This window comes from Esox lucius, chromosome 1 (genome assembly GCF_011004845.1).
Source record: "Esox lucius isolate fEsoLuc1 chromosome 1, fEsoLuc1.pri, whole genome shotgun sequence".
Lineage (NCBI taxonomy): Eukaryota > Metazoa > Chordata > Actinopteri > Esociformes > Esocidae > Esox > Esox lucius.
This window is the reverse complement of record NC_047569.1, coordinates 10,423,335-10,446,345: the sequence shown is the minus strand read 5'-3', so window position 1 is coordinate 10,446,345 and position 23,011 is coordinate 10,423,335. Positions and strand designations below refer to the sequence as shown.

General features: G+C 42.1%; 1 protein-coding gene across 9 annotated transcripts in view; it reads left to right on the top strand.

Annotated features, from left to right (window-relative positions):
• Window positions 1-23,011, top strand: part of LOC105022399 (cGMP-dependent 3',5'-cyclic phosphodiesterase) — a 190,995-nt gene that overhangs the window by 151,163 nt on the left and 16,821 nt on the right. For 8 of the 9 annotated variants that reach the window (XM_020048771.3, XM_020048785.3, XM_020048775.3 and 5 more), the window contains 13 exons: window positions 9,055-9,144; window positions 9,249-9,337; window positions 10,578-10,687; window positions 11,667-11,716; window positions 13,538-13,597; window positions 14,110-14,260; window positions 14,767-14,819; window positions 18,619-18,693; window positions 19,223-19,264; window positions 19,393-19,461; window positions 19,846-19,976; window positions 22,568-22,719; window positions 22,927-22,990. In XM_020048771.3, the coding sequence (XP_019904330.3) occupies window positions 9,055-9,144; window positions 9,249-9,337; window positions 10,578-10,687; window positions 11,667-11,716; window positions 13,538-13,597; window positions 14,110-14,260; window positions 14,767-14,819; window positions 18,619-18,693; window positions 19,223-19,264; window positions 19,393-19,461; window positions 19,846-19,976; window positions 22,568-22,719; window positions 22,927-22,990 (1,136 nt within the window). Of the gene's footprint in view, window positions 1-6,296; window positions 6,688-9,054; window positions 9,145-9,248; window positions 9,338-10,577; window positions 10,688-11,666; window positions 11,717-13,537; window positions 13,598-14,109; window positions 14,261-14,766; window positions 14,820-18,618; window positions 18,694-19,222; window positions 19,265-19,392; window positions 19,462-19,845; window positions 19,977-22,567; window positions 22,720-22,926; window positions 22,991-23,011 lie in introns of those variants that run through there. The other variant, XM_020048787.3, reaches the window with a different exon arrangement.

Sequence of the window (23,011 nt, the reverse complement as noted above, 5' to 3'; positions counted from 1 at the left end):
AATGAGGGCTGTATGGTAAGGACTTTAGTTATGTTGATGAGGACAGTATGGTAAGGACTTTAGTTATGTTGATGAGGGCTGTATGGTAAGGACTTTAGTTATGTTAATGAGGGCAGTATGGTAAGGACTTTAGTTATGTTAATGAGGGCTGTATGGTAAGGACTTTAATTATGTTAATGAGGGCAGTATGGTAAGGACTTTAGTTATGTTAATGAGGGCTGTATGGTAAGGACTTTAGTTATGTTGATGAGGGCTGTATGGTAAGGACTTTAGTTATGTTAATGAGGGCTGTATGGTAAGGACTTTAGTTATGTTAATGAGGGCTGTATGGTAAGGACTTTAGTTATGTTAATGAGGGCTGTATGGTAAGGACTTTAATTATGTTAATGAGGGCAGTATGGTAAGGACTTTAGTTATGTTAATGAGGGCTGTATGGTAAGGACTTTAGTTATGTTGATGAGGACAGTATGGTAAGGACTTTAGTTATGTTGATGAGGGCTGTATGGTAAGGAATTTAGTTATGTTGATGAGGGCAGTATGGTAAGGACTTTAGTTATGTTAATGAGGGCTGTATGGTAAGGACTTTAGTTATGTTGATGAAGGCTGTATAGTGATGACCAAGATATGTTAATGAGGGCTGTATAGTGATGACCGAGTTATGCTAATGAATGTGATGACTATGTTCTGGGTGCTGAAACCTTATGGTGAGGAACGTACAAGGTTAATTAAACAAGACCTGGACAGTTTTCAGATTAATTAACTGGACACACACACATAACACCCTATTTATTCTCCACACACACAAACACACACTAAGGGCTTTATTTGAAAACATTTCTCGGTAGATAAGGGTTAATATTAAATAGATTTTATTCCTTCATTTTACTTAGAAATGTTAACTTTTACCTCACATATATATGGATTTATATCTCCTTCACATCACAAATCACTGTTTACTTTTCCTCACCCATATAGAAGTGCTCACTAACACAGATTTAGACAGATTTGTGAAAAATATTTGAGAGAAATATGCCTTTTGTGTACAGAGAAAGTCTTAGATCTTTGAGTTCAGCTCATGATAAATGGGGGCAAAAACGAAAGTGTTGCATTTATAATTTTGTTCAGTGTACATTTGTGACAGAATTCAGGAACGAGGTCTTATCGCAAAATTTGAGTTTGGCTTTTTGTATAACATTTTATGAAGGTCCAGATTCAGAGCTTTGTAATGGTATATAATACCATACTGTTTGATAAAGTTATGGGAAAGATATGCTGCTTGATAATCTGCTCTACTTAGTTCTGAGAAAAGAGGTGTGAAAGATTCACACTTGCCAGAGAGCTGGTCTTTGTTTACACCCAATCAATGTAGTTCACACCCTCTTAGGCCTTAACCCCACACCTCTATTTAAGTATTCAAATGGGGACACTGTTGCCTTGTGCTAAATCTGGTTGGTTTCTGATAAACATATACTATATCAAACCAAATAAAATGTTATTAAAGTTTTTTATCATGTACTTGTTACATCAGGTATAAACAGTACAGTGAAAGGTATAGTAGCTTAGCAGCAGGTTTCATAATAAATAGTAGTGGCAATGTAAGTGCAGATAGTTTGAGTGCAGGTGGACAGCCTCTGATCCGTTTAGCAGTCTTATTGTCCTGATGGACAGGGTTGTCCACATCACTTTTTTTGGTCTACCTGTAATAGCTGGTCGTAGTCACACACACACACACCTGGATGAATGACTGATCAATCAGGTAGCTAATTACCGAAATAAGAGACTTGCACACTTTTGTGAAGACTGAAAACATAGCTCGGCATAATCACCCCTCCCCTGAAACACACCTAGCTATCTGCATTGACGGTTCAGTTAGAAAGCCACCATACAAGAAATGTTACAGTATTATTTACCACAGTATAGCTAATCATCAGGCAAAGCTAGCTACCCAACAAACAAGCTAGACACCAGGAAATGTTAGCTAGCTGGTAAGTTAATGTTGCTAGCTAGCTAACGTTAACAGTAACATCAGTAGCTATAGTTAGATAACTAGCAATGCAGACTACTTTGACAACTTTCTGAAAAGGAATTAACTTAAGCTAGTTAGTACATTAGACTTACCCATATACATGTAGGAATGTTTTGTAGCAGACTGAATATACTCTGATTACATACAAAGTCCTTTGTTGTTTGCATTTACTCTATTGAACTCGTTTACAAAGTTGTGTCTTTTCACTACCGTTCACACTCAACGTTTTCAATACTCCAAGAATCTGGGCATCTTTCATTGTCTTTATCATAACTGCCATTGTTGTCCTTTGAGTCATGGCATCATTGTACTCCAGAAACGGCTCTCCTGAAAGGTATGACATGCAACATTAGCCCCCGTTCCTGAATTCTGTCTCATTTATCTTCCCCGGGACCAAGGTCAAACACAGAATCAAGTTATTATAAACAAACCAAACCTTAAAAAAAATTATTATACACAACCCTGGATTGGTTGTATATGCTGCCCCTTTGTGTGTATTGATTAATAAAATAATAGAATCAGAAATGTGACTGATTTCATTATGGACTTTCCATATGGGTAGCCAGGCTTTGCATTGGGTGCACTGGTGACCATTATCGTATGAACAAACTGGCAACGTTTTTGGGTGTTATGGGTGGGAATGAAAGATCATTCAATCCCTGTGCTGAGCACTTCCTTCTACGTTTTGGTGCTCATCAAATCCAAATGATCTCAGTTTAATACCATGTTGAGACTCCCTGTAAACGAAGGGGCTCCTGTTTTACCAATGCACCTTATCTCCCTGGAGTGCTAGACTCTGAGCATCTCATTAGATATGATTAAATATAATTAGATATTATTTCATATGATCAATCATTTAGCCTGTGTGTCATTTAGCCTGGAACTATGTCAACAACACTGTGTTTGTGTGTGCGTGTGTGTGGTAGTGTGTGCCTGTGTGTGTGTGTGAGAGAGAGAGAGAGTGTGTGTTTGTATGTGTGTGTCTTTGAATGTGTAGTTCAGCCCAGTTTAATACAACATACACAACATTTAGAAGTTATGAAAATCTATCTGTCTACAGAGCACAATTTATATGGTGATAATCGGGGGGTCAAATTTTTCTCCAGGGCATGAAGGGAACCCTGTAGGTTGTTCAGGCTGGGTGTTTTGTAAAAGCACAACTACTGATGTAAAAAGGGCTTTATAAATACAATTGATTTATTGAATGACTGAGTACAGTGCAGGCGTGTGCTTCAGTTAACTGAAGTCTTACCGTCCTTACAGTATCTTGCTTGTTTATCGTTATGTCTGCAGTCTGTAGATGATGATGAACCCAATCCATTACACCAGCTCATGGGGCACGAACCACACAACAACCTTTGTAGTCAGGGGTCACCAACAAAGTATTCTAGTGCAAAACTGACAGCAAGTGAGACCCGCACACACTACAACAGCAGCGTTCAAACACAGACCCACACGATGCCAGAATCAAAGACTCAATCATGGCCAAGGTGTAGGCAGATGTGTTACTACCATACAGCATCTAGGCCTGTGCCTGACTAACAGTAAAGGCATAGACCACCCAATATTCTAAATTTGTCAGTTTCCTTACTGAGAATATTAGATTATTTGAAGGATAAAAAAACAGCTTTTGGCAGATTGGGTGGTACAGTGCCTTGTGAAAGTATTCGGCCCCTTGAACTTTTCGACATTTTGCCACATTTCAGGCTTCAAACATAAAGATATAAAACTGTAATCTTTTGTGAATAATCAACAACAAGTGGAATGAAATTTATTGGATATTTCAAACCTTTTTAACAAATAAAAAACTGAAAAATTGGGCGTGCATTGTTGCCAAAAAGTTCGATTTTGGTTTTATCTGACCAGAGCACCTTCTTCCACATGTTTGGTGTGTCTCCCAGGTGGCTTGTGGCAAACTTTAAACAATACTTTTTATGGATATCTTTAAGAAATGGCTTTCTTTTTGCCACTCTTCCATAAAGGCCAGATTTGTGCAGTATACAACTGATTGTTGTCCTATGGACAGAGTCTCCCACCTCAGCTGTAGATCTCTGCAGTTCATCCAGAGTGATCATGGGCCTCTTGGCTGCATCTCTGATCAGTCTTCTCCTTGTATGAGCTGAAAGTTTAGAGGGACGGCCGGGTCTTTGTAGATTTGCAGTGGTCTGATACTCCTTCCATTTCAATATTATCGCTTGCACAGTGCTCCTTGGGATGTTTAAGTCTTGGGAAATATTTTTGTATCCAAATCCGGCTTTAAACTTCTCGACAACAGTATCTCGGACCTGCCTGGTGTGTCCCCTGTTCTTCATGATGCTCTCTGCGCTTTAAACGGACCTCTGAGACTATCAAAGAGCAGGTGCATTTATACGGAGACTTGATTACACACAGGTGGATTCTATTTATCATCATTAGTCATTTAGGTCAACATTGGATCCTTCAGAGATCGTCACTGAACTTCTGGAGAGAGTTTGCTGCACTGAAAGTAAAGGGGCTGAATAATTTTGCACGCCCAATTTTTCAGTTTTTTATTTGTTAAAAAGGTTTGAAATATCCAATGAATTTCGTTCCACTTCATAATTGTGTCCCACTTGTTGTTGATTCTTCACAAAAAATTATTATTTTTTTATATCTTTATGTTTGAGGCCTAAAATGTGGCAAAAGGTCGAAAAGTTCAAGGGGGCCGAATACTTTCGCAAGGCACTGTATATGCCTTTAAGTAGTAGCTAGGCAAATGTTTCAGTCTTCAAATTAGCTTAGTGCATATTCAAACCCTGGTCTGCAACACTCTTACCTACTGAAAGCCTGCTTGTCAGTAAAGGCGCTCATCGTTGTCTCTAGTGGTCAGTTTTCAAGGTCACATGATTTTGCTTTGAAGGTGGGGGCAATCTTGCACCTGTGTGTGTTAGTGAACTTCAGGGTCTAACCTGACACCATCCTTCCTGGTACCATCTCAAAGCTCCATTATATTCATAAGATACTCCAGTTAAAATGGTCAAGCTACAAAAATAATTGTGTAATTTTGGCACAAAAAAAAGTTGAAAAAGAAACTTTTGAGTAAGGAACAGAAGCGTTTTGCAGTGGTCTCTTCATTTTAACCTCACTCAAAACCTTCCTTTTTGACTATTTTGGAAAGGAAAGAAAAAGGTGCAGTGGTCTCTTAATTTTTTCCAGAGCTGTTTATAGCTTTCTTCCTGAGAAACACACAAAGTGCACACACACATGCATTACAAATATGTTTCACAGTTTCACACATGTTTTCACACATGTTCGCTACAGGGAAGCTTAAAACTCAATTTCAGATAGTGGAATGATTATTGTATTGTTTTCCTCTGTTGAGCTTCAGAGCCATCTGGCTGAATCCTCTTCTGTTGCCCTCTTGCCTTAACTGTGTTTCTCCTCTTCCTGTTCTAACAGAGTTAGGGGCCAATTCTGAACTGTGTTGAAAATTGCTCTTCAGTTTCCCTTCTTGAAATTGAACTGAATTGGGATATTCCCCACCTCTGACGGAGCAGAATTTAAAGTGAATTGTAAAGAAAGTAGGACCATATTTACATCGCTGTACTGTTAAAGAAGAAATTAAGACTCATTCTCAGACCCTTTTTTAGGTTCTACTAATTCATAGTACCTTTTTTCAATCCAATGCATTTGCCAGAATGTTCCCAACACTTCTGTATTAAGGGAACCTCCTAAACATATGACATGAACAATATACACTTTTATTACTTCTTTGACTAGTAATCAAGCAGTATTTTTGGATTAATGCAATATTTGATTAAATATTTAACATTTAATGTCTCAGTACAATTTATTTAAATAGGTTTGAATTAAAATTGACTTTCATTCGATCTCACTTAAAATGTGTCTGTGGCTTGAAACTCTAATTCCATCACTGCCATCCCTTCTTCCTCTCATCCTTCTCCTCCTATCTCTCTGTGACGTTCCCTCTCCTCCCCTCCATCTCCCCCGTTCTCTTCCTCCCACTCCCCTCGGCTCCCCTCCCTCCCCCGTTGCTCCCTTATCTCCGCCAGTCGGTACAGACCTTGTGGCCCTGTCATTGAGCTATAGTAATCACGCTGAGTACTCTGACATTTGAAGGGCGCCAGTGATCAGAATAATTAAAGACAACATCGCAGCACCTTCTCTTTCTCTCTGTTTGTCTTTCTCCCTCTCTCCTTCCTTTGACGGAATAATAGGCCAGAGTGTCACTTCTGTGTAATCAGACTGTAGTTAAATAATGACTCCTGGCATTTTAGAACTCTATTTATCTCTTGGTTTCTACGCCTGTGCTCGTTCAGGGTTACGGTCGTTTACGTTTGCCGTGTGTCCTCCTCTCCAGCTGTTGAGCTGTTGTTGCATTTCGTGCCTGTCACAACACCGCGTTGTCGTGGCGATGATTCAAGTTTGTCGTCCTTGCTTTGACCCTGTATGGTGGGCCTGCTCAACTCTGTGAGGGCCACGTCGCTGTTCACTCCCCGTCTCACCGCCACTCTCTGTGGAGCGTTATACAGCCGGAATGAGTTCAGGAAACCAAATAATTACATATCCATCTCCCTCAGGGCTGAAGAGCTCACTCTTTGTTAATAGCAGCACAGTCAATTGAGATTTAGGGGAAAAACAAAAAATGAATGGGCAATGATTCTGTTTTCCCGTCAGTATGGGTGAGTGTGCTCGTTGCCGTTTGTGTGTGTGGACGTAGGTCTGGATGAGTATGTGTATTGGCATGTGTGAGTACACATAGGTCTGGATGAGTGTGTGTTGGCATGTGTGTGCGTGCACATAGATATGGATGAGTGCGTGTGTTGTCATGTGTGTATATGCATGTAGGTTTGTTTCAGCAGACAACTCTGTTTCTTTTATTATTCTTTGGATGTGTCTGTTTGTACGTATCTGTCTGTGTGGATGTGTCTGTTTGTACGTATCGGTCTGTGTGGATGTGTCTGTTTGTGCGTATCTTTCTGTGTGGATGTGTCTGTTTGTACGTATCTGTCTGTGTGGATGTGTATGTTTGTACGTATCGGTCTGTGTGGATGTGTCTGTTTGTACGTATCGGTCTGTGTGGATGTGTCTGTTTGTACGTATCTGTCTGTGTGGATGTGTCTGTTTGTACGTATCTGTCTGTGTGGATGTGTCTGTTTGTACATATCTGTCTGTGTGGATGTGTATGTTTGTACGTATCTGTCTGTGTGGATGTGTCTGTTTGTGCGTATCTTTCTGTGTGGATGTGTCTGTTTGTACGTATCTGTCTGTGTGGATGTGTCTGTTTGTACGTATCTGTCTGTGTGGATGTGTCTGTTTGTACGTATCTGTCTGTGTGGATGTGTCTGTTTGTACGTATCTGTCTGTGTGGATGTGTCTGTTTGTACGTATCGGTCTGTGTGGATGTGTCTGTTTGTACGTATCGGTCTGTGTGGATGTGTCTGTTTGTACGTATCTGTCTGTGTGGATGTGTCTGTTTGTACATATCTGTCTGTGTGGATGTGTATGTTTGTACGTATCTGTCTGTGTGGATGTGTCTGTTTGTGCGTATCTTTCTGTGTGGATGTGTCTGTTTGTACGTATCTGTCTGTGTGGATGTGTCTGTTTGTACGTATCTGTCTGTGTGGATGTGTCTGTTTGTACGTATCTGTCTGTGTGGATGTGTCTGTTTGTACGTATCTGTCTGTGTGGATGTGTCTGTTTGTACGTATCTGTCTGTGTGGATGTGTCTGTTTGTACGTATCTGTCTGTGTGGATGTGTCTGTTTGTACGTATCTGTCTGTGTGGATGTGTATGTTTGTACGTATCTGTCTGTGTGGATGTGTCTGTTTGTGCGTATCTGTCTGTGTTGATGTGTCTGTTTGTGCGTATCTGTCTGTGTGGATGTGTATGTTTGTACGTATCTGTCTGTGTGGATGTGTCTGTTTGTGCGTATCTGTCTGTGTGGATGTGTCTGTTTATACGAGCAAGCAAACGATTAGCTGAAGGATTCATAGACGGTGATAGAGGGGTAAAGCATCAAATGTCTAATGTATGTCTAATGTCTAACGTATGTCTAATGTCTAACGTACAAGCCTGGTTGAATTCTTTTGAACTTGTTCCCTACATTTACCAAAAACATTGCATTTATTTCTGAGAGAGCTGTATGTTGAATACACCAATTGGTTAATTCAATATTTTAAATGTTAAGGATTTATCATTTTTACCAGCGGTTTCCTCTGCTGGGTCTCTAATAGAGCACTGCACATTTAGGGCCTTTCAAGTCTAGCCCAGGCTTTTTTAAATGTAATCTGTGCAAACAATGACATGGCCCTCTCTGGAGGATATCTGAATGTCAGCAGCCTTGTACTGGATTGGGTGACCGCACATGGTATGGGTCATGCTGGCAAAGCCATTTCAGTGATTGGATTATAGCTATGATGAGGTTAACAGCACTTCACGGGCAGCCTGTTTTTATGCCAACACTGGTCGGTTTAGTCAGCTCCTTCCCATAGATAACTTAGAGATAAGATCACACACATTAGTTGTCCTCAATCTTAAATCGGAGTAATTCCCTGTTTTCTTGCTAACGTTAGCCGTTAACTGGAAACGTAGGTCACAGAAATACTATATTTTGAATTACACGCCTTCACTATTAATCAGATGTCACACAGTTTATGCAAATCACTTGCATAGAAGTGCAAAGTCTTCCATGATGGAGTTATGTAACTTTTCTCTTAGGTGGGTTGCGTTTTCAAAGTAATCATTTGTTTTGGCAAAAATTCCCCATTTTAAGGTTTTTGATCATAAAACATAATAACTATAAAAACCGCTACCACTGGGACTCATCAGAGCTGAAGTGCGAGCACCATTGGCGCCTCCAGCTGGTTGTTGGTGCTCACGTTTCCCCTGTTGGAAGGTTTTAAAGGGCCATCCCAACCTTCCAGGAACCTGAAAAACAACTAATATTGCAACTGAACCAGTTTGAGGTGCCTGTACTAACACTTTTGCCTGTAATGACACTTTTGCCTCTTTCTGTGTGTCACTCTGTTGTTTGGATTTTCTCCCAGGATGCATTGCTGTGCCTGGCAGAGGTTGTTGACATCTCCTCGCTACGACATGCTCTCAGAGACGCCATCCGGGGGCTGTTGCCCTGCGTGGTAAGTGCACCCAGGCCAGCTGGGTAATGTAGTTTTGGACATAGTAATTCCTCATAATGCACCGGGGTTTTGTAATGTGTGTGTGTGTGTGTGTTATCTTGTAGGAGTGTGTTTGTGTGTACATGCTGGAGGGGGACTCGAGGCTGCAGTGTGATGACCCGAGCCATGAGCTGCCGAAGCAGGGGAAGATCAGGTACGGAACCCATCTGTGTGTGTCCATGTGTGGAACATATCTCTTGGTTTGGCAGTGAAATGTCAGATAAGGAGATAGAGAACCCTACACTCCCTTTGTTCAGGCAACCGATGAAAGACCGCAGAGGAGACTAGACGTTTGGAAGAAGGGAGGGGATGGATGGAAAGGGATGTAAAGAGAGCGGGAGCGAGAGTCAAAATGAGAGATTTATCACTGTCGACCTTTAACTTCTAGGCCTTTCTGAGCCTATTCAACCCTCCCTTTCTGCTTCTGTCTGTTAGACTGATCTCACCGACCAAAACTTTTCAGGAACACACACACATACACACTCAAACAGAAGTGCCTTGTTCTAACCTGGCTTTGGTAAAGCCAACATTGCATTATTCATGAGAGGTTTTTTCTCGGACTGGAGCCATAGAGGCTAAAGAGCATGCACGCAAACACACCCACAAACACACACAGACACACACACACACACACACAAACAGACACACACACACACACACAAACACACACAGACACACACGCGCACATACACTCAAACTCTAATATTTGCATGAAGTACACATCTGCAAGCACCCACTAGCAAAATCTGTTGGCTGTGTATATCTGTGTGTGTATCTGTGTGTGTATACGTGCTTGTGTGTGATTGTTGAGAGCTGCCGATTTTGCCGACTTTTGTTCCCGCTCAATTCTAACACCTGATTAAAGTTGATTAGCTGGAACTAAGCCTGCACAACCTGTAGCTTTCTAGGCTCAGTGAGAACCATTAGTTCTACTATATCAGAATGGTGTGTTTGTCTAAGGGGAGTATGGAGGCATTCAATCTAATTGTAGAGAGATTATCGATCCTTCCTTTCCTCTGCCCTACCCATTGGCTCTCTGTGTGTGTGTGTGCGTGTATGTGTGTGTATGCTGCGTGCGTGCGTCTACACATATGCATGTAGTGTTAGTTTATTTTGGAAACAGATGTCTATTCTCGTGGATTAGCATGAGAAAGGTGTCGTCCCTATTACATTAGGAAACCATGCGAGCTCTCGCACACACACACGCCCACGGGAAACCAGTCAATATCACACCTGTCCACACACCTGGCCTGGGGAATTGCGTTTGTTTGATTCATTTCATTAAACAATGAATAATGAATCTTTTTTAAGCTGTCTTTGTGTTCCATTTCCTGCAGGGCCCGGGCTTGCCATCTCTCTCTCTGTGTTATTCTAACCCCCTCTGTGTTTCTCAGGGACATGTTGGGTCAGTTGAAGAGGTGTGTGTGCGCCGGACTGCCTCCTTCAGAGCTGCACGAGAAACACAGAAGCAGCATCGGAGCTCCCCTCCCGTCACACAGACGAGGTTCGCCTGTGTGTGTGTGTGTGTGTGTGTGTGTGTGTGTGTGTGTGCGCACCTGCATTTGTGTCTAAGATTTCACACTGTCAGGCTGTAAGAAGATTGGGAGAGGAGGAGGAGGAATGGGGTGTGGAGGTGGGAGAGAAAGAAAACGAGAACAAGAGAGAATGATTATAGAGTGTTGAACAACGTGGGTGGGTGAGAGAGGGGGAGGGAGGGACAGGGAGAGAGAGAGAGAGAGAGAGAGAGAGGAAAGAGAGAGAGAGAAGTGTGTGTGTGGGGTGGGGGGTTGAAAGGAAAAGCAACCAGAAAACCCATGGAGGAGGAGTGAATAAAGAGGTGAAAATGTAACGCCGGAGCTAGCTGTTGCTTTCTGATGTTTCTTTTTCTTTTCTTCTCATCTCTCTGTCTCTCTATGTAGCCCTTTCTCTCAATCTCTATATACATTTTTATTTTCTTTCTATTTCTTTCACACTGTTTTTCTGAATCTCCATCTCTCTATCTTTCTCTTTAACCATGTCCCTCTTTCTCGGTTTATCTTTTTTTCAGTTTCAGTTGAAAGGCTTTAATGGCATGGTAAACATTTGCTTACCATGTGCAAAATAATAAATCTATGATGAATAACAAAAGTGAAAAGTAACAGCATTTTGAATGTTTTAAGCTGTCTACAGTGATGAAAAATCTAATAATCGAGTAAGAGTGACCAGGGAAAATAAATATAGAGATGCATATTAGGTTCACAACGTGACTGAGGGAAATATGTGTCTCAAATGTAGTCAGGAGATTTGGCAGGAGATTAGGAAGTGCAGCTCAGTTTCCGCATAATTATGTATGTAGTGAGCACATCTGTCTGTCTTCTCTTGAGAGCCAGGATTGCCTGTGGCGACCTCTCTTGATAGCAAGGCCATGCTCACTGAGTCTGTCTCTCCTTTTCTCCATCTATATCCTTTTCCATCTATCTTTTTGTCTCTCTGTCTCTCTCTAGCTGTGGTTATTCCTCTGCTGGACCAGGGTGTGGTCATATCAGTTATACTGGTGAGTAGCTCGAGACCAACATTTTGTGACAGAGCCTGTCTGGAGAAGACTATAAATGCATCACAACCGCTGATTAATTTCTTCCATATTCATAATCCTCCATCCTTGTGTCTCTCTGTCCCGCTCGTTCATTTGTATGATATTCACAACTAATCCCCCTATTTCCCCCTATCTTTTTTCCCTCTTTCTCATTTTATTTCACTCTTCTTTCTCATCTACCCTCCACTGTCTCTCTGTTGACTTTATTAGTCAATATGTTGTCCCCTTGGGTTGAAAGGTCAGGTTTAGGGTCCTGCAGGCATTCCCAGCCATCACATCCAGTCCCAAGTCACACATTGGCAAGGTCACGCGCACAAACAGTCTCGCTTGGTGTTGTATCAAATGGGCCACCTCTGAAAATGCTGTGATACCCTGAGGAGATAATCAAACGACACTGACTGATTAAGTCAAGTGCTCTCAAGTGACATAAGGCCATGAGTGAGTATTTCACAAGACACCATCCCCGGACATCAGCATTTACATTCTAAACACGGGTGACACTCGCTGTTGCTCTAGTGATCACTAAAATAGCAAATCATTTTTTTGTAAACTTTAAAGAACCATGGAAGAGCTCAAAGGTTTCTGTCTGTCATCATTGTTCCGTTAAAGACCCATCTCCCATCCTACAGAACCTGTGAGAAATCTTTTGCAGTCTATTGTTTTTGGCAAAATGACTCAAGCTCAGAACATCTGGTTGGGGATTCAGTGATAGACCGGAATATTCAAAACCTTGTCTCTGATTTTTAAAGCAGATTCAGGTCAGGAAGGAGCCTGGACAATTCAGGATATCTCAACACCTCTTTGAAAGTCATTCTTGCGTGTCTGGATTATACTTTTGTGCAACTGTCCCACATCAAATTTTAACTATAAATCCCAGGTTAGGCTGGTGTTCCAGGTTTCTTCTGCCTTTTTACATATCCTTTGCTTTTTTCCTGTGGATTAAAAAATAATAATGTTGTGTCGCTACCAGTTACCAGTGACCAGTAAAACCTGTAACATGATTCTGTCCCCAAACTACTTCAAAATACAGAGGGATCAATAACATTGGACTCACTCCGCATTCCTGGCCAGTAAACAAAATAAAAGGAGAAAATCATCTGCATCTGTTAAAATAGTCACTCCAAGTCATCTGTTCTCTGTGCAACAACGTGGCCAAAACATTCCTGCTTTGACCTAAAAAAATTATTAAGATTTGCATAGGTACAATCACAATAACAATCAATCACAAAAACAACATGAAACCCTATTTATTTTCAAGAATTGTGATGGCAGCATCATGTTATGCTGACAGTGACTGGGAAGTTTATTGATATAAAACAATAATGAAATTAGGAGAGCCTGGTAAAAGGTAAAAAAAAAAAGAGAAAACCGACCTCAGTCTTCGGTAAACCATTATCTTGCTTTGAGTGATATCATCTCTGGAATAAGGAGACATACTGTACTCAATATATACCTAAATATCTTTATTTTATTTATAGTATTGATTTGAAATGTTACGAATTGTTTAGCTTTAAAAATGTGAATTAGGGTGTCTAGAGCTTTAATTTAATACCGTTTTAGACCACATTTAAAGGCAACAAAGAATTTACTGTACATGATGTGTAAACTTTTCCTAAGTATTGTATATTTACACTGTGTGTTTGTTTGTGTGTGTGTGCCCCTATATGTGGGTGTTTGTTATTTAAGATGTCTAAGTCTCTAAAAAAGAAACATGGTTACATTGGATGACCGTTTGGTGTGTTGTGTGTGACGTCTGACATGCGGCCTCTTTGAACATTGCAGGTGGGCTGCAAACCGCTTAGTGCTCAAGATGAGCAGCACCTCAACACACTGGAGAAACATGTAAGAAATGCACATGCCTATCTTCATTTGAGACCATTTCTTACCGCAGAAAAATAACCCTGCGATGACAAGAAATGTAGATTATTTGGGGGGAAAAAAATGTTTTTGTTAATGCAAGTCGGATCTGACTTTTGTAAGTGGAAATTACTAAATGTAGAATACTTTTTTAAGCTTGCATAGACTAAGAATCTTGCACTTCCTTTTGTGCAGTAAAGTTCCTTCAGGAACATAATTCTCTAATGAAGCTAGGGCTTCTGTTTGGAACCATCCACATCTATCTGTGTACTTGGCCCTTCAGGCTGAGTGGGTTGCTTAACAAAAGGCCGTAAGTCTGTTGGTGTATTGCAAAGCTTCTGAGAGAGTTTTCCATTGACTTGTATTGATCTGTTTTATGCTTGCCCCTGTAAAACTTGGATGGATTTAAAGCCTCCTTTTTTTTTGCTTATTTGTTTGTGTGTGTCTGGGTATGTGTGTGTGTGTGTCTGTGTGTGTCTGTGTGTGTGAGTATGTAGGCGGCAGTAGCATGTAGGAGGGTACGGACCTTGCAGTCAGCCAATCAGAAGTCTCTCGTCAGTGTATCACAGAGCCCCCCCCACAATGCACCACTCCGGTCCGACCCTACAGACCACTGTGAACTGGACCGCAAGATTCTACAGCTGTGTGGTACACACCTGGAATACTCGTGCACACACACGCACACACATACTTCTCTCTAGGGTCAGAGAATGGTTTTGCAAAAAAACTAGATGCCTAAGAAGGCTATGAATTTAGATTGGATGCATCACTGAAAATAGGGATAAATCTGTGAATAACAATAGGAGTGGGAAAACAGAATAAAATGCAGCCTTAAAACGAATTGCATAATAAACCAGTTTGGTGGTTGCCAAAGCTACCTATGACATGCACAACCCTTCCTCTGTCTCTAACCCCTCCCTCTGTCTCTAACCCCTCCCTCTGTCTCTAACCCCTCCCTCTGTCTCTAACCCCTTCCTCTGTCTCTAACCCCTCCCTCTGTCTCTAACCCCTCCCTCTGTCTCTAACCCCTCCCTCTGTCTCTAACCCCTTCCTCCATCTCTAACCCCTCCCTCTTTCTGTTTCTAACTCCTTAGTCCATTACCTAACACTCTCTCGTTCTTTGTTTATTACACCTTTCCCAATGTTTCTCTCAGGTGAGCTGTATGACCTTGATGCAACTACCCTTCAGCTCAAAGTCATCAATTATGTAAGTACTGGAGATTTCATACCTATCCTGACCCACACATTCCCTTCATCTTTCACTCTCCATGCCGCAGTCTTCCTGTACATATACGTCCTTTATGAATTCATCCATTATTTCCAAATAAAGGGTTGAGAAAAACTCAACATTGTACCAATTACATCGTATGGAGAGTCAACACTACCAAATACATTGTAGAGATATACAACACTACCAAATACATTGTAGAGATATACAACACTACCAAATAGACAGTAGAAAAATACTCAACATTCTACATAGACGATAATAAAAATGTCTGTATCCTTTTTCAAACTTTTGTGTTTGTGGTGTTTACTTAGATTTCACTTTTTTCAGATTTTTCTGCACTTTCGGCAACGCAAACATCTTTGTCAATAAAGCCCCTTTGAAAGTAATCGAATTGAAAAATAGAGATGGAGACGGAGCGATAGAATAAGATAAGATTCAGATGGAATCAAAGAAACAGAAAGATTGAAAGAGGAGAGGGAAGAAGATGCGGAAAGTCACAGACAAGTCTTGAGAGGAGAGACTGGAGAGTCTTTTGAAAAGCTTTAGTTTTTCTTTACACAACAGACTCAAGGCTAAACACACAACCCCCCACTTGCGCACATTCGTTTTTTTAATAGCACACACCATACGCATCTGAAAGAAACACAATACAAGGTCAACCAAACCACTCTCACACCCTGACACAGTGGTTTGTGCTGTATACTTTGTGCGTGTTTGTATGATGTTTTTTGGAGTGTGTGTGTGAGAGAGAGTGAGAGCCTTTTTTGTACCTCCCACTCCCAGAGTTAGAGCTAAAGCTTTGGTGAGGATAAAGACATGTGTATGTGTGCATGTATGTGTAGAACTATCAAATACATTGGTTGCTGTAACTTTACAGTATTTCAGGAAAGTTCCAGCAACAAAATTGTGATACAACAAAGACATAACACCAATGTCATTGTTCCTACATATCAGTCCATCCACTATAGAAGAGCATTAATATCACAATTTTTGTTGGCCAGTAAGTGTTATTTCCTAATTGCTTATTTCCTAAAAATTATAGAAAATGGCTTTTATTCCCCACAAACTTTGCTTTTGTGACCAGGACAGTGATATTTTGTAATGTACCTACATTTGTGCTCATAAGTTTTGGCATTGATTTTGAAGCCATTTATTTCACATAGTTGTTTGGGTCCTTTTTAAATCATAATAACAGAAATCACTCAAATTTATAAATTGCAATTAGTTTCTGTGTATAAATAATCAATGAGTTTGTTAGCTCTCACGTGGATGCACTGAGCAGGTTAGATACTGAGCCATGGGGAGCAGAAAATAACTGTCAAAAGACCTGCGTAACAAGGTAATGTAACTTTATAAAGATGGAAAAGGATATAAAGATATCCAAAGCCTTGCAAATGCCAGTCAGTACTATTCAATCACTTATTAATAAGTGGAAAATTCAGGGATCTCTTGATACCAAGCCAAGGTCAGGTAGACCAAGAAAGATTTCAGCCAAAACTGCCAGAAGAATTGTTCGTGATACAAAAAAACAAACACTGGTAACCTCAGGAGAAATACAGGCTGCTCTGGAAAGATGGTGTGGTTGTCAACAAGGCCTATAGTGAACAGAACAACATCCCCACTGTGAAGCGTGGTGGAGGCTCACTGATGTTATGGGTGTGTGAGTTCTAAAGGCACGGGGAATCTTGTGGAAATTGATGGCAAGCTGAATGCAGCATGTTATCAGACAATACTGGCATTCTTCCGCACGAAAGCTGCATGTGACGCTCTTGGACTTTCCGGCACCACAATGACCCTAAACACAAGGCCAAGTTGACCCTCCAGTGGTTACAGCAGAAAAAGGTGAAGGTTCTGGAGTGGCCATCACAGTCTCCTGACCTTAATATCATGGAGCCACTCTGGGGAGATCTCAAACGTGCGGTTCATGCAAGACGACCAAAGACTTTGCCTGACCTGGAGGCATTTGGCCTAGACAAATGGGCAGCTATACCACCTGCAAGAATTCAGGGCCTCATAGACAACTATTATAAAAGACTGCATGCTGTCATTGATGCTAAAGGAGGCAGCACACAGTATTAAGAACTAAGGGTATGCAGACTTTTGAACAAGGGTCAGTTCATTTTTTTCTTTGTTGCCATGTTTTGTTTTATGACTGTGCCATTCTGTTATGACCTACAGTTCAATGTGAATCCCATAAGAAATAAAACACGTGTTTTGCCTGCTCACTCATGATTTCTTTACAAATGGTCCATATATTACCCATTCTCCAAGGGTAGGAAAACTTTTGAGCACAACTGTATTTCCAATGAGAAAACAGGCAAATTAGTGTATTTTTGTCAGAAAAAAAACCATATGAATCCAAATTAACATGTATGTTTACTAAAGTAGTACAAAAATGATTACAAAAGATTTAGAAGTGAGTTGTTTTTCGAGATTAACAATTATACTGTAAATCACTTTCACAAATCAGCCCCCAAATGTTCTCCCATCATTTTCTTGTTATACTGTCCTTGGTAGCAGCGTTCAAAGTCCAGTATATCCTGATGAAGGCGCTTGACTTGCTCCTCTGAGTACGCTCCCATGTTCTTCTTGAATTTATCAAGATGAGCATCAAGGCTATGGACTTTTAGGGACATTCACAACCAGGTTCACATAGTTTTTGGGCTTGTGAATGCCCAGGAAGCCCTGAACCACTGCGACAAAGCTGTTCCAAGCCACTTTCTCCTTACTAGTAAGCTTCTTGGGGAATTCATTGCACTCCAGCATCTTCTTTATCGGTGCTCTGACGACACTGTCTTTGACCTTGGTCTCATGCAGCTTAGGGAAGAAGTCTTGAAGGTACTTGAGGGCAGCTGACTCCTATTCTAGAGCTCTGACAAATTGTTTCTTAAGGCCCAATCTGATGTGCAGTGGTGGCATCAGCACCTTCCACCAGTTGCTCCCCCTCAAAGTTGTTCAAGTGGCTGTGGCCAGTCCCGCCTGTGGTAGTGTGCCTTGGTGTTCCTGCTGTCCCATAGGGAAACTTGGTAAAACCACCTTGGAGAACCAGCAGGAATGAATTCCATTCTGAATTCTCCTATGACCTCCCAGCCATACTCATCATACATCAAAGCATCCAGTAAGGTCTTGTTACTGTTGAATCCTGTATTTATACTACTATTTATATTACTAGAAAGTTCTAGAAATTACTCTAAGTTTACTCAGCTGTGAATATGTCTGGAATGCTCTGGAAAGTAGGTACATTTCAAAATTTCACTGGCCTGGTCACAAAAACTACAGTTTGTGGGGAATAATAGCCATTTTCAATACTTTTGAGGCAAAAGCAATTAGGAAATAACCCTAACTACACAGGAACAAAAATAAATAAAAAATGTGTGTCACCCATGGATAGAGGGACTAGTGGATAGAGGGATAGATGGATGGATAGGTAGAGGAGGATGATGGAGGGATGGGTGGATGATGGAGGGATGATAGAGGGATGGATGGATAGGTAGAGGAGGATGATGGAGGGATGGATGGATGATGGAGGGATGATAGAGGGATGGATGGATGGATAGGTAGAGGAGGATGATGGAAGGATGATAGAGGGATGTATGAAGGATGGATGGATGGAGGAATGGATGGATGATAGAGGTTTCGATGGATTGAGGAATAGATGGATGATTACAAACATAGAATGGATAGATGATACACTATGTATGTAATCTGTATGATCAAAGATATGTTGAAGACCTCATCCTGGATGAATAATATATTGGTGGTTCTATGTCCTCAGTTGCAACAACAGACCCAGTCTCAGTGTTGCTGTCTGTTACTGGTATCCCAGGACAACCATCAGCTCTTCTGTCAGGTACAGCCCCTTCACATATCCTGTCAGATCCAGGGTCAGAGTCACTTCTTTCCCAGATCTATTCACTTTAATTTAATGCTTTTTGATTTGGGAATTGGAGTTATTTTCAGAATTTCCTTTAAATGGATTTGACCCAAATCCGGCCACTTGTGTTTCCAAGCCCAGGGTTTTTCCAATAGAATGGAATTTGACATTATATATATATATATGTGTGTGCTCTATATACAATGAAAGTTAGTACAAGATAATGGGATGGCAGACCTACAGTAGGGAGGAGGTACATGTCAATTTCCTACAGTTGAAATGGACATTTACAGATCTACAGTTGCACTGTACCTGTGTCTGTCTAGAGGCCTGGAAGAGGAACAGAGGTCTAGTGCCCCTGTTCAGTACACCCTTAAGAGGTGTCTTGATGTGGTGGACGTAGTCTTGTTCATGTCCCTGGGACCGCCGGCTGGTCGCTAACAGTCACGGTCTAAGGAGAGGCACCGTTCACCATCTGTAGAAACCTAACTTCTTTCTTTCCAAGGTGGTTGGAGACAAAGTCCTGGAGGAAGAGATCAGCTTCCCTGTGAGTCCTAACCCCTGACCCGAAGTCACGCCTTTTACTGTGGCTCTACATGTCATGGACATGACACTTTGAGTTAAGGGAAATACACAGGTAATGGGATGAGCGGACGTGTCTGTCTCTCCTTTCAGCTGATGTTTGGGCGTTTCGGCCAGGTGGTGGAGAAGAAGAAATCCATCACCTTGCAGGACGTGAGTGTGGTGAGTGGTCTTCCCATGGTCACATCCTAGAGCCCGGTCCTTCCTGTTGTCCTTCCAGAACTTCTCTCCATGTGGATCAGTGTGAAAGCTGTTCCAACAGCTTCTAATTTCCCTAGTTGTGTTATTGTGTATATATATATTTTCACAAGAGTATAATACTTTATTACATTTCTCTCTCCCCTCCTCTCTCTGTTTTTCTCTCTCATGCTGTTTATTGGTGTATCTCTCTCTCTCTCATTTTCCCCTTCTCTTTTTATTTTTCTGTCCTTTTCTCCCTGAATCTTTTTTTTTCTATTACTTTTTCTCTCACTGTCTCCCTCTCTCTGTCTCCCTCTCTCTGTCTCCCTCTCTCTGTCTCCCTCTCTCTCTCCGTAACTCTGTCAGGAGGAGCGCAGACAATTGTCCAGTATGTTGGGTCGGGAGGTGTCCTCTATGCTGTGTGTCCCTGTGGTCAGCAGGGCAACGGGTCAGGTGGTGGCTCTGGCCTGTGCATTCAACAAGCAGGGAGGACAGCGGTGAGAGACACACGCACTCGCAAAGGACACACAGACACACAACACAGACACACATACATACACGCAGTCACACAACACACAGACACACAGACAGACACACACACAGACACACAACACACAGACACACACACAGACACACAACACACGGAACCACAACACACAGACACACTGAACCACAATGACACAGACTGATGCAGACACAGGAGACTGCTTTCTAATAGACCTCTGTGTTCCATAGATAACAGGCCAGTGGAACAGGGCCAGAGAGAGCACTGCCATCAACCTCCTGTGTGTGTGTGTGTGTGTGTGTGTGTTTGTGTGTGTGTGAGTGTGTGCATGCCAGATGATGGCTAATTCCTCAGTGTGTGTGAGTGAATCTGTGTTCTCTATTGAACCTCAACAAGACAAGCTTCAGACCTGTCTTGGAAACACCCTGTCGATGAGCACGTGCGTGCGCCAAGCCAGCATGCCAACTGGCAAACTTAGCCAACACAGAGCCCCTCTGAAGGGGCTCACCAACACACACAAGGCCCACACATACACACAGGTTGTGTGATGGAGAGGGGGAACGTGAAGGATTGCTAAGGGCTGCAGTAAACTCTAGAATCCGAAAATGTTTTGCTTCCGTTCTCTCTGTCCGTCACATAGCTCTCTCCTTCTCCTCTTCTCCTTCTCCTTCCCCTCTTCTCCTTCTCCTTCCCCTCTTCTCCTTCTCCTTCCCCTCTTCTCCTTCTCCTTCCCCTCATCTCCTTCCCCTCTTCTCCTTCTCCTTCCCCTCTTCTCCTTCTCCTTCCCCTCTTCTCCTTCTCCATCCCCTCTTCACCTTCTCCATCCCCTCTTCTCCTTCTCATTCCCCTCTTTTTTCCTAGACTCTCTTTTTTTCTCTCTTTCTCTGTTTGAGTATAGGAGCTTCTCCCTACAAAAGTGTTAAAAGCTTTAGACACACACACACACAGTGAATACTATGAATAATATGAACAACATGAAATACATTATTTGTTCATGTGAAATAACTGTTACTTTCAAATATAATGTTTCTAAAATCAAATGTGTTTGATTTTACATCAGCCTTTTACAGACACCCAGCCTGAAACCCTAAAAAGGAAGCAACACCTGGGTTGATGCACAGTGTTTAGGAAAAACTCCCTTATATGTAGGAACATAAAGAGGAATCTAAAGAGGAACCAGACTCTGAGGGGTGACCAGTCCTCTTCTAGACTGGCCACAGATGATTAGAGTACAGGATTGTAATAATGGTTAAATGTATGTGGTCTGTGTCCAAAGTCTATAAACAGAATCCAAGTCAGCAGAATGACCAGGTGGAAACGGAAAGGGTTTTATGTTTTCATTAACCTGCGGTCAATTTTGAGTGTAAAAACAGTTTGATATAAATCATATAATTGTATTCCACCCCTAACCGACCATCAGCTCAAACGAAAACGATCCAATGGCTCCCCAATCCTGTGGCAGCAGGTTTCGTTGAGTTTATCCTCCATTTCTGCTCTTTTCCTTCTCCACCTCCCATCCTCCCTCTCCCGTTTCCCTGAACGATGTTCCTGTTGGAGGCTACTGCTTGTTAGGTATCGACCCTGGAGGCCTGAGCTGCTGATGCTCTCTGTTTTTTGTGATAGTTCAGTGATTTGTTGACATCCCTGATTGCCCGAAAGTTTCACTCGGCTGATTTCTCACGTCTGGATCGGTCCCTGATTATTAGGGGAAAATAGATACGGAAAGACTGGAATTACACTCAATTCAACCTCATTCAGAGGGCGTTTTTCCTCCCATCTGTCCTTCCATCTCTTTCAACTCAGCTGTCAGGCAACAGCCCCCCAATCTCCACTTCCTCTCGCTCTTTTTTACACACGTCTATCACTCTTTCTTTTTCACCTCAATCACACTCTCTCCATCTCTCTCGGTCCACCCACTCTCTTCTCTTTCCCGGTTCTATCCTTCTATCATATTTCGCATGCCACATGTTCTGCCAGACGGATATCTGAGGCTGAGAGGACCCTGCATTCCAGCAAGGCAGTTGGTTCTTCATGTCAACAAGCCAGTCAGGGCCCTGTGCCAGTCTGCTGTCAGAAAACCACATTTCCCAGAAACACCCCAGAGATTGAGTTTCTCTAAGGTGATGATTGAGACATGGGGGTATAGGGCCAGGTTTTTTCCCATGATCATGTGGCCTGGCCAAACACTCAAGGATGATTCTTGCTCCCCCCCTGTGGCATAGTTTTGCTGGTAAGCAGGATAAGTCATGTTAAATGTAATGTATTGATGTGAACGTCGGCCCTGTGACACATACCTTTACCAGCTGACTTGAATTTATTGACAGAAATGTCAATCCGTTGACACGCATCATTTCCCATTGACTTCACTGTATTGACAAGCAGTAGGCAGCAAACCTGTCACCCATCTGCTGTGCAGTGTTGCCCCCTGCAGGCGCAGTTCTGTAACTACACTGACGTAAATGTGCGGCACCTTCAAGTGCCATTCCATCTGGCACGTCTTTACTGCGCCTGTTTTTTCTGTTCAGTCAAGTTTTCTCAACTTGGGACTTGAAATGATTCACTTTGGAACCCGATGTGTTGTAGTCACACGGAGGAGGATGAACACAAGATCCAGCACTGCTTCTGTTACACCTCCACGGTCCTCACATCAACGCTGGCCTTCCAGAAGGAACAGAAACTCAAAGTGGAGTGCCAGGCGCTGTTGCAGGTGGCCAAGAACCTCTTCACTCATCTGGGTGAGTTTTCATCCAGTCTCCTCCTCTCCTCTTCACCTCCTCTTCTCTTCACCTCCTCTTTTCTTCACCTCCACTCTCTGTTCTCCTGGTTTAGATTTAATCTCTACAACCCACATTAATATCCACCTATTTTTGTCTTGTCCTGTAAATCTCTCTCCCCCTTTCTCTCCCTCCCCCCTCTCCCTCTCACTTTCTCTCTGCCTGTAGATGATGTATCGGTGTTGTTGCAGGAGATAATAGTGGAGGCAAGGAACCTTAGTGATGCAGAGATGTGAGTTCTCTATGACCCGTA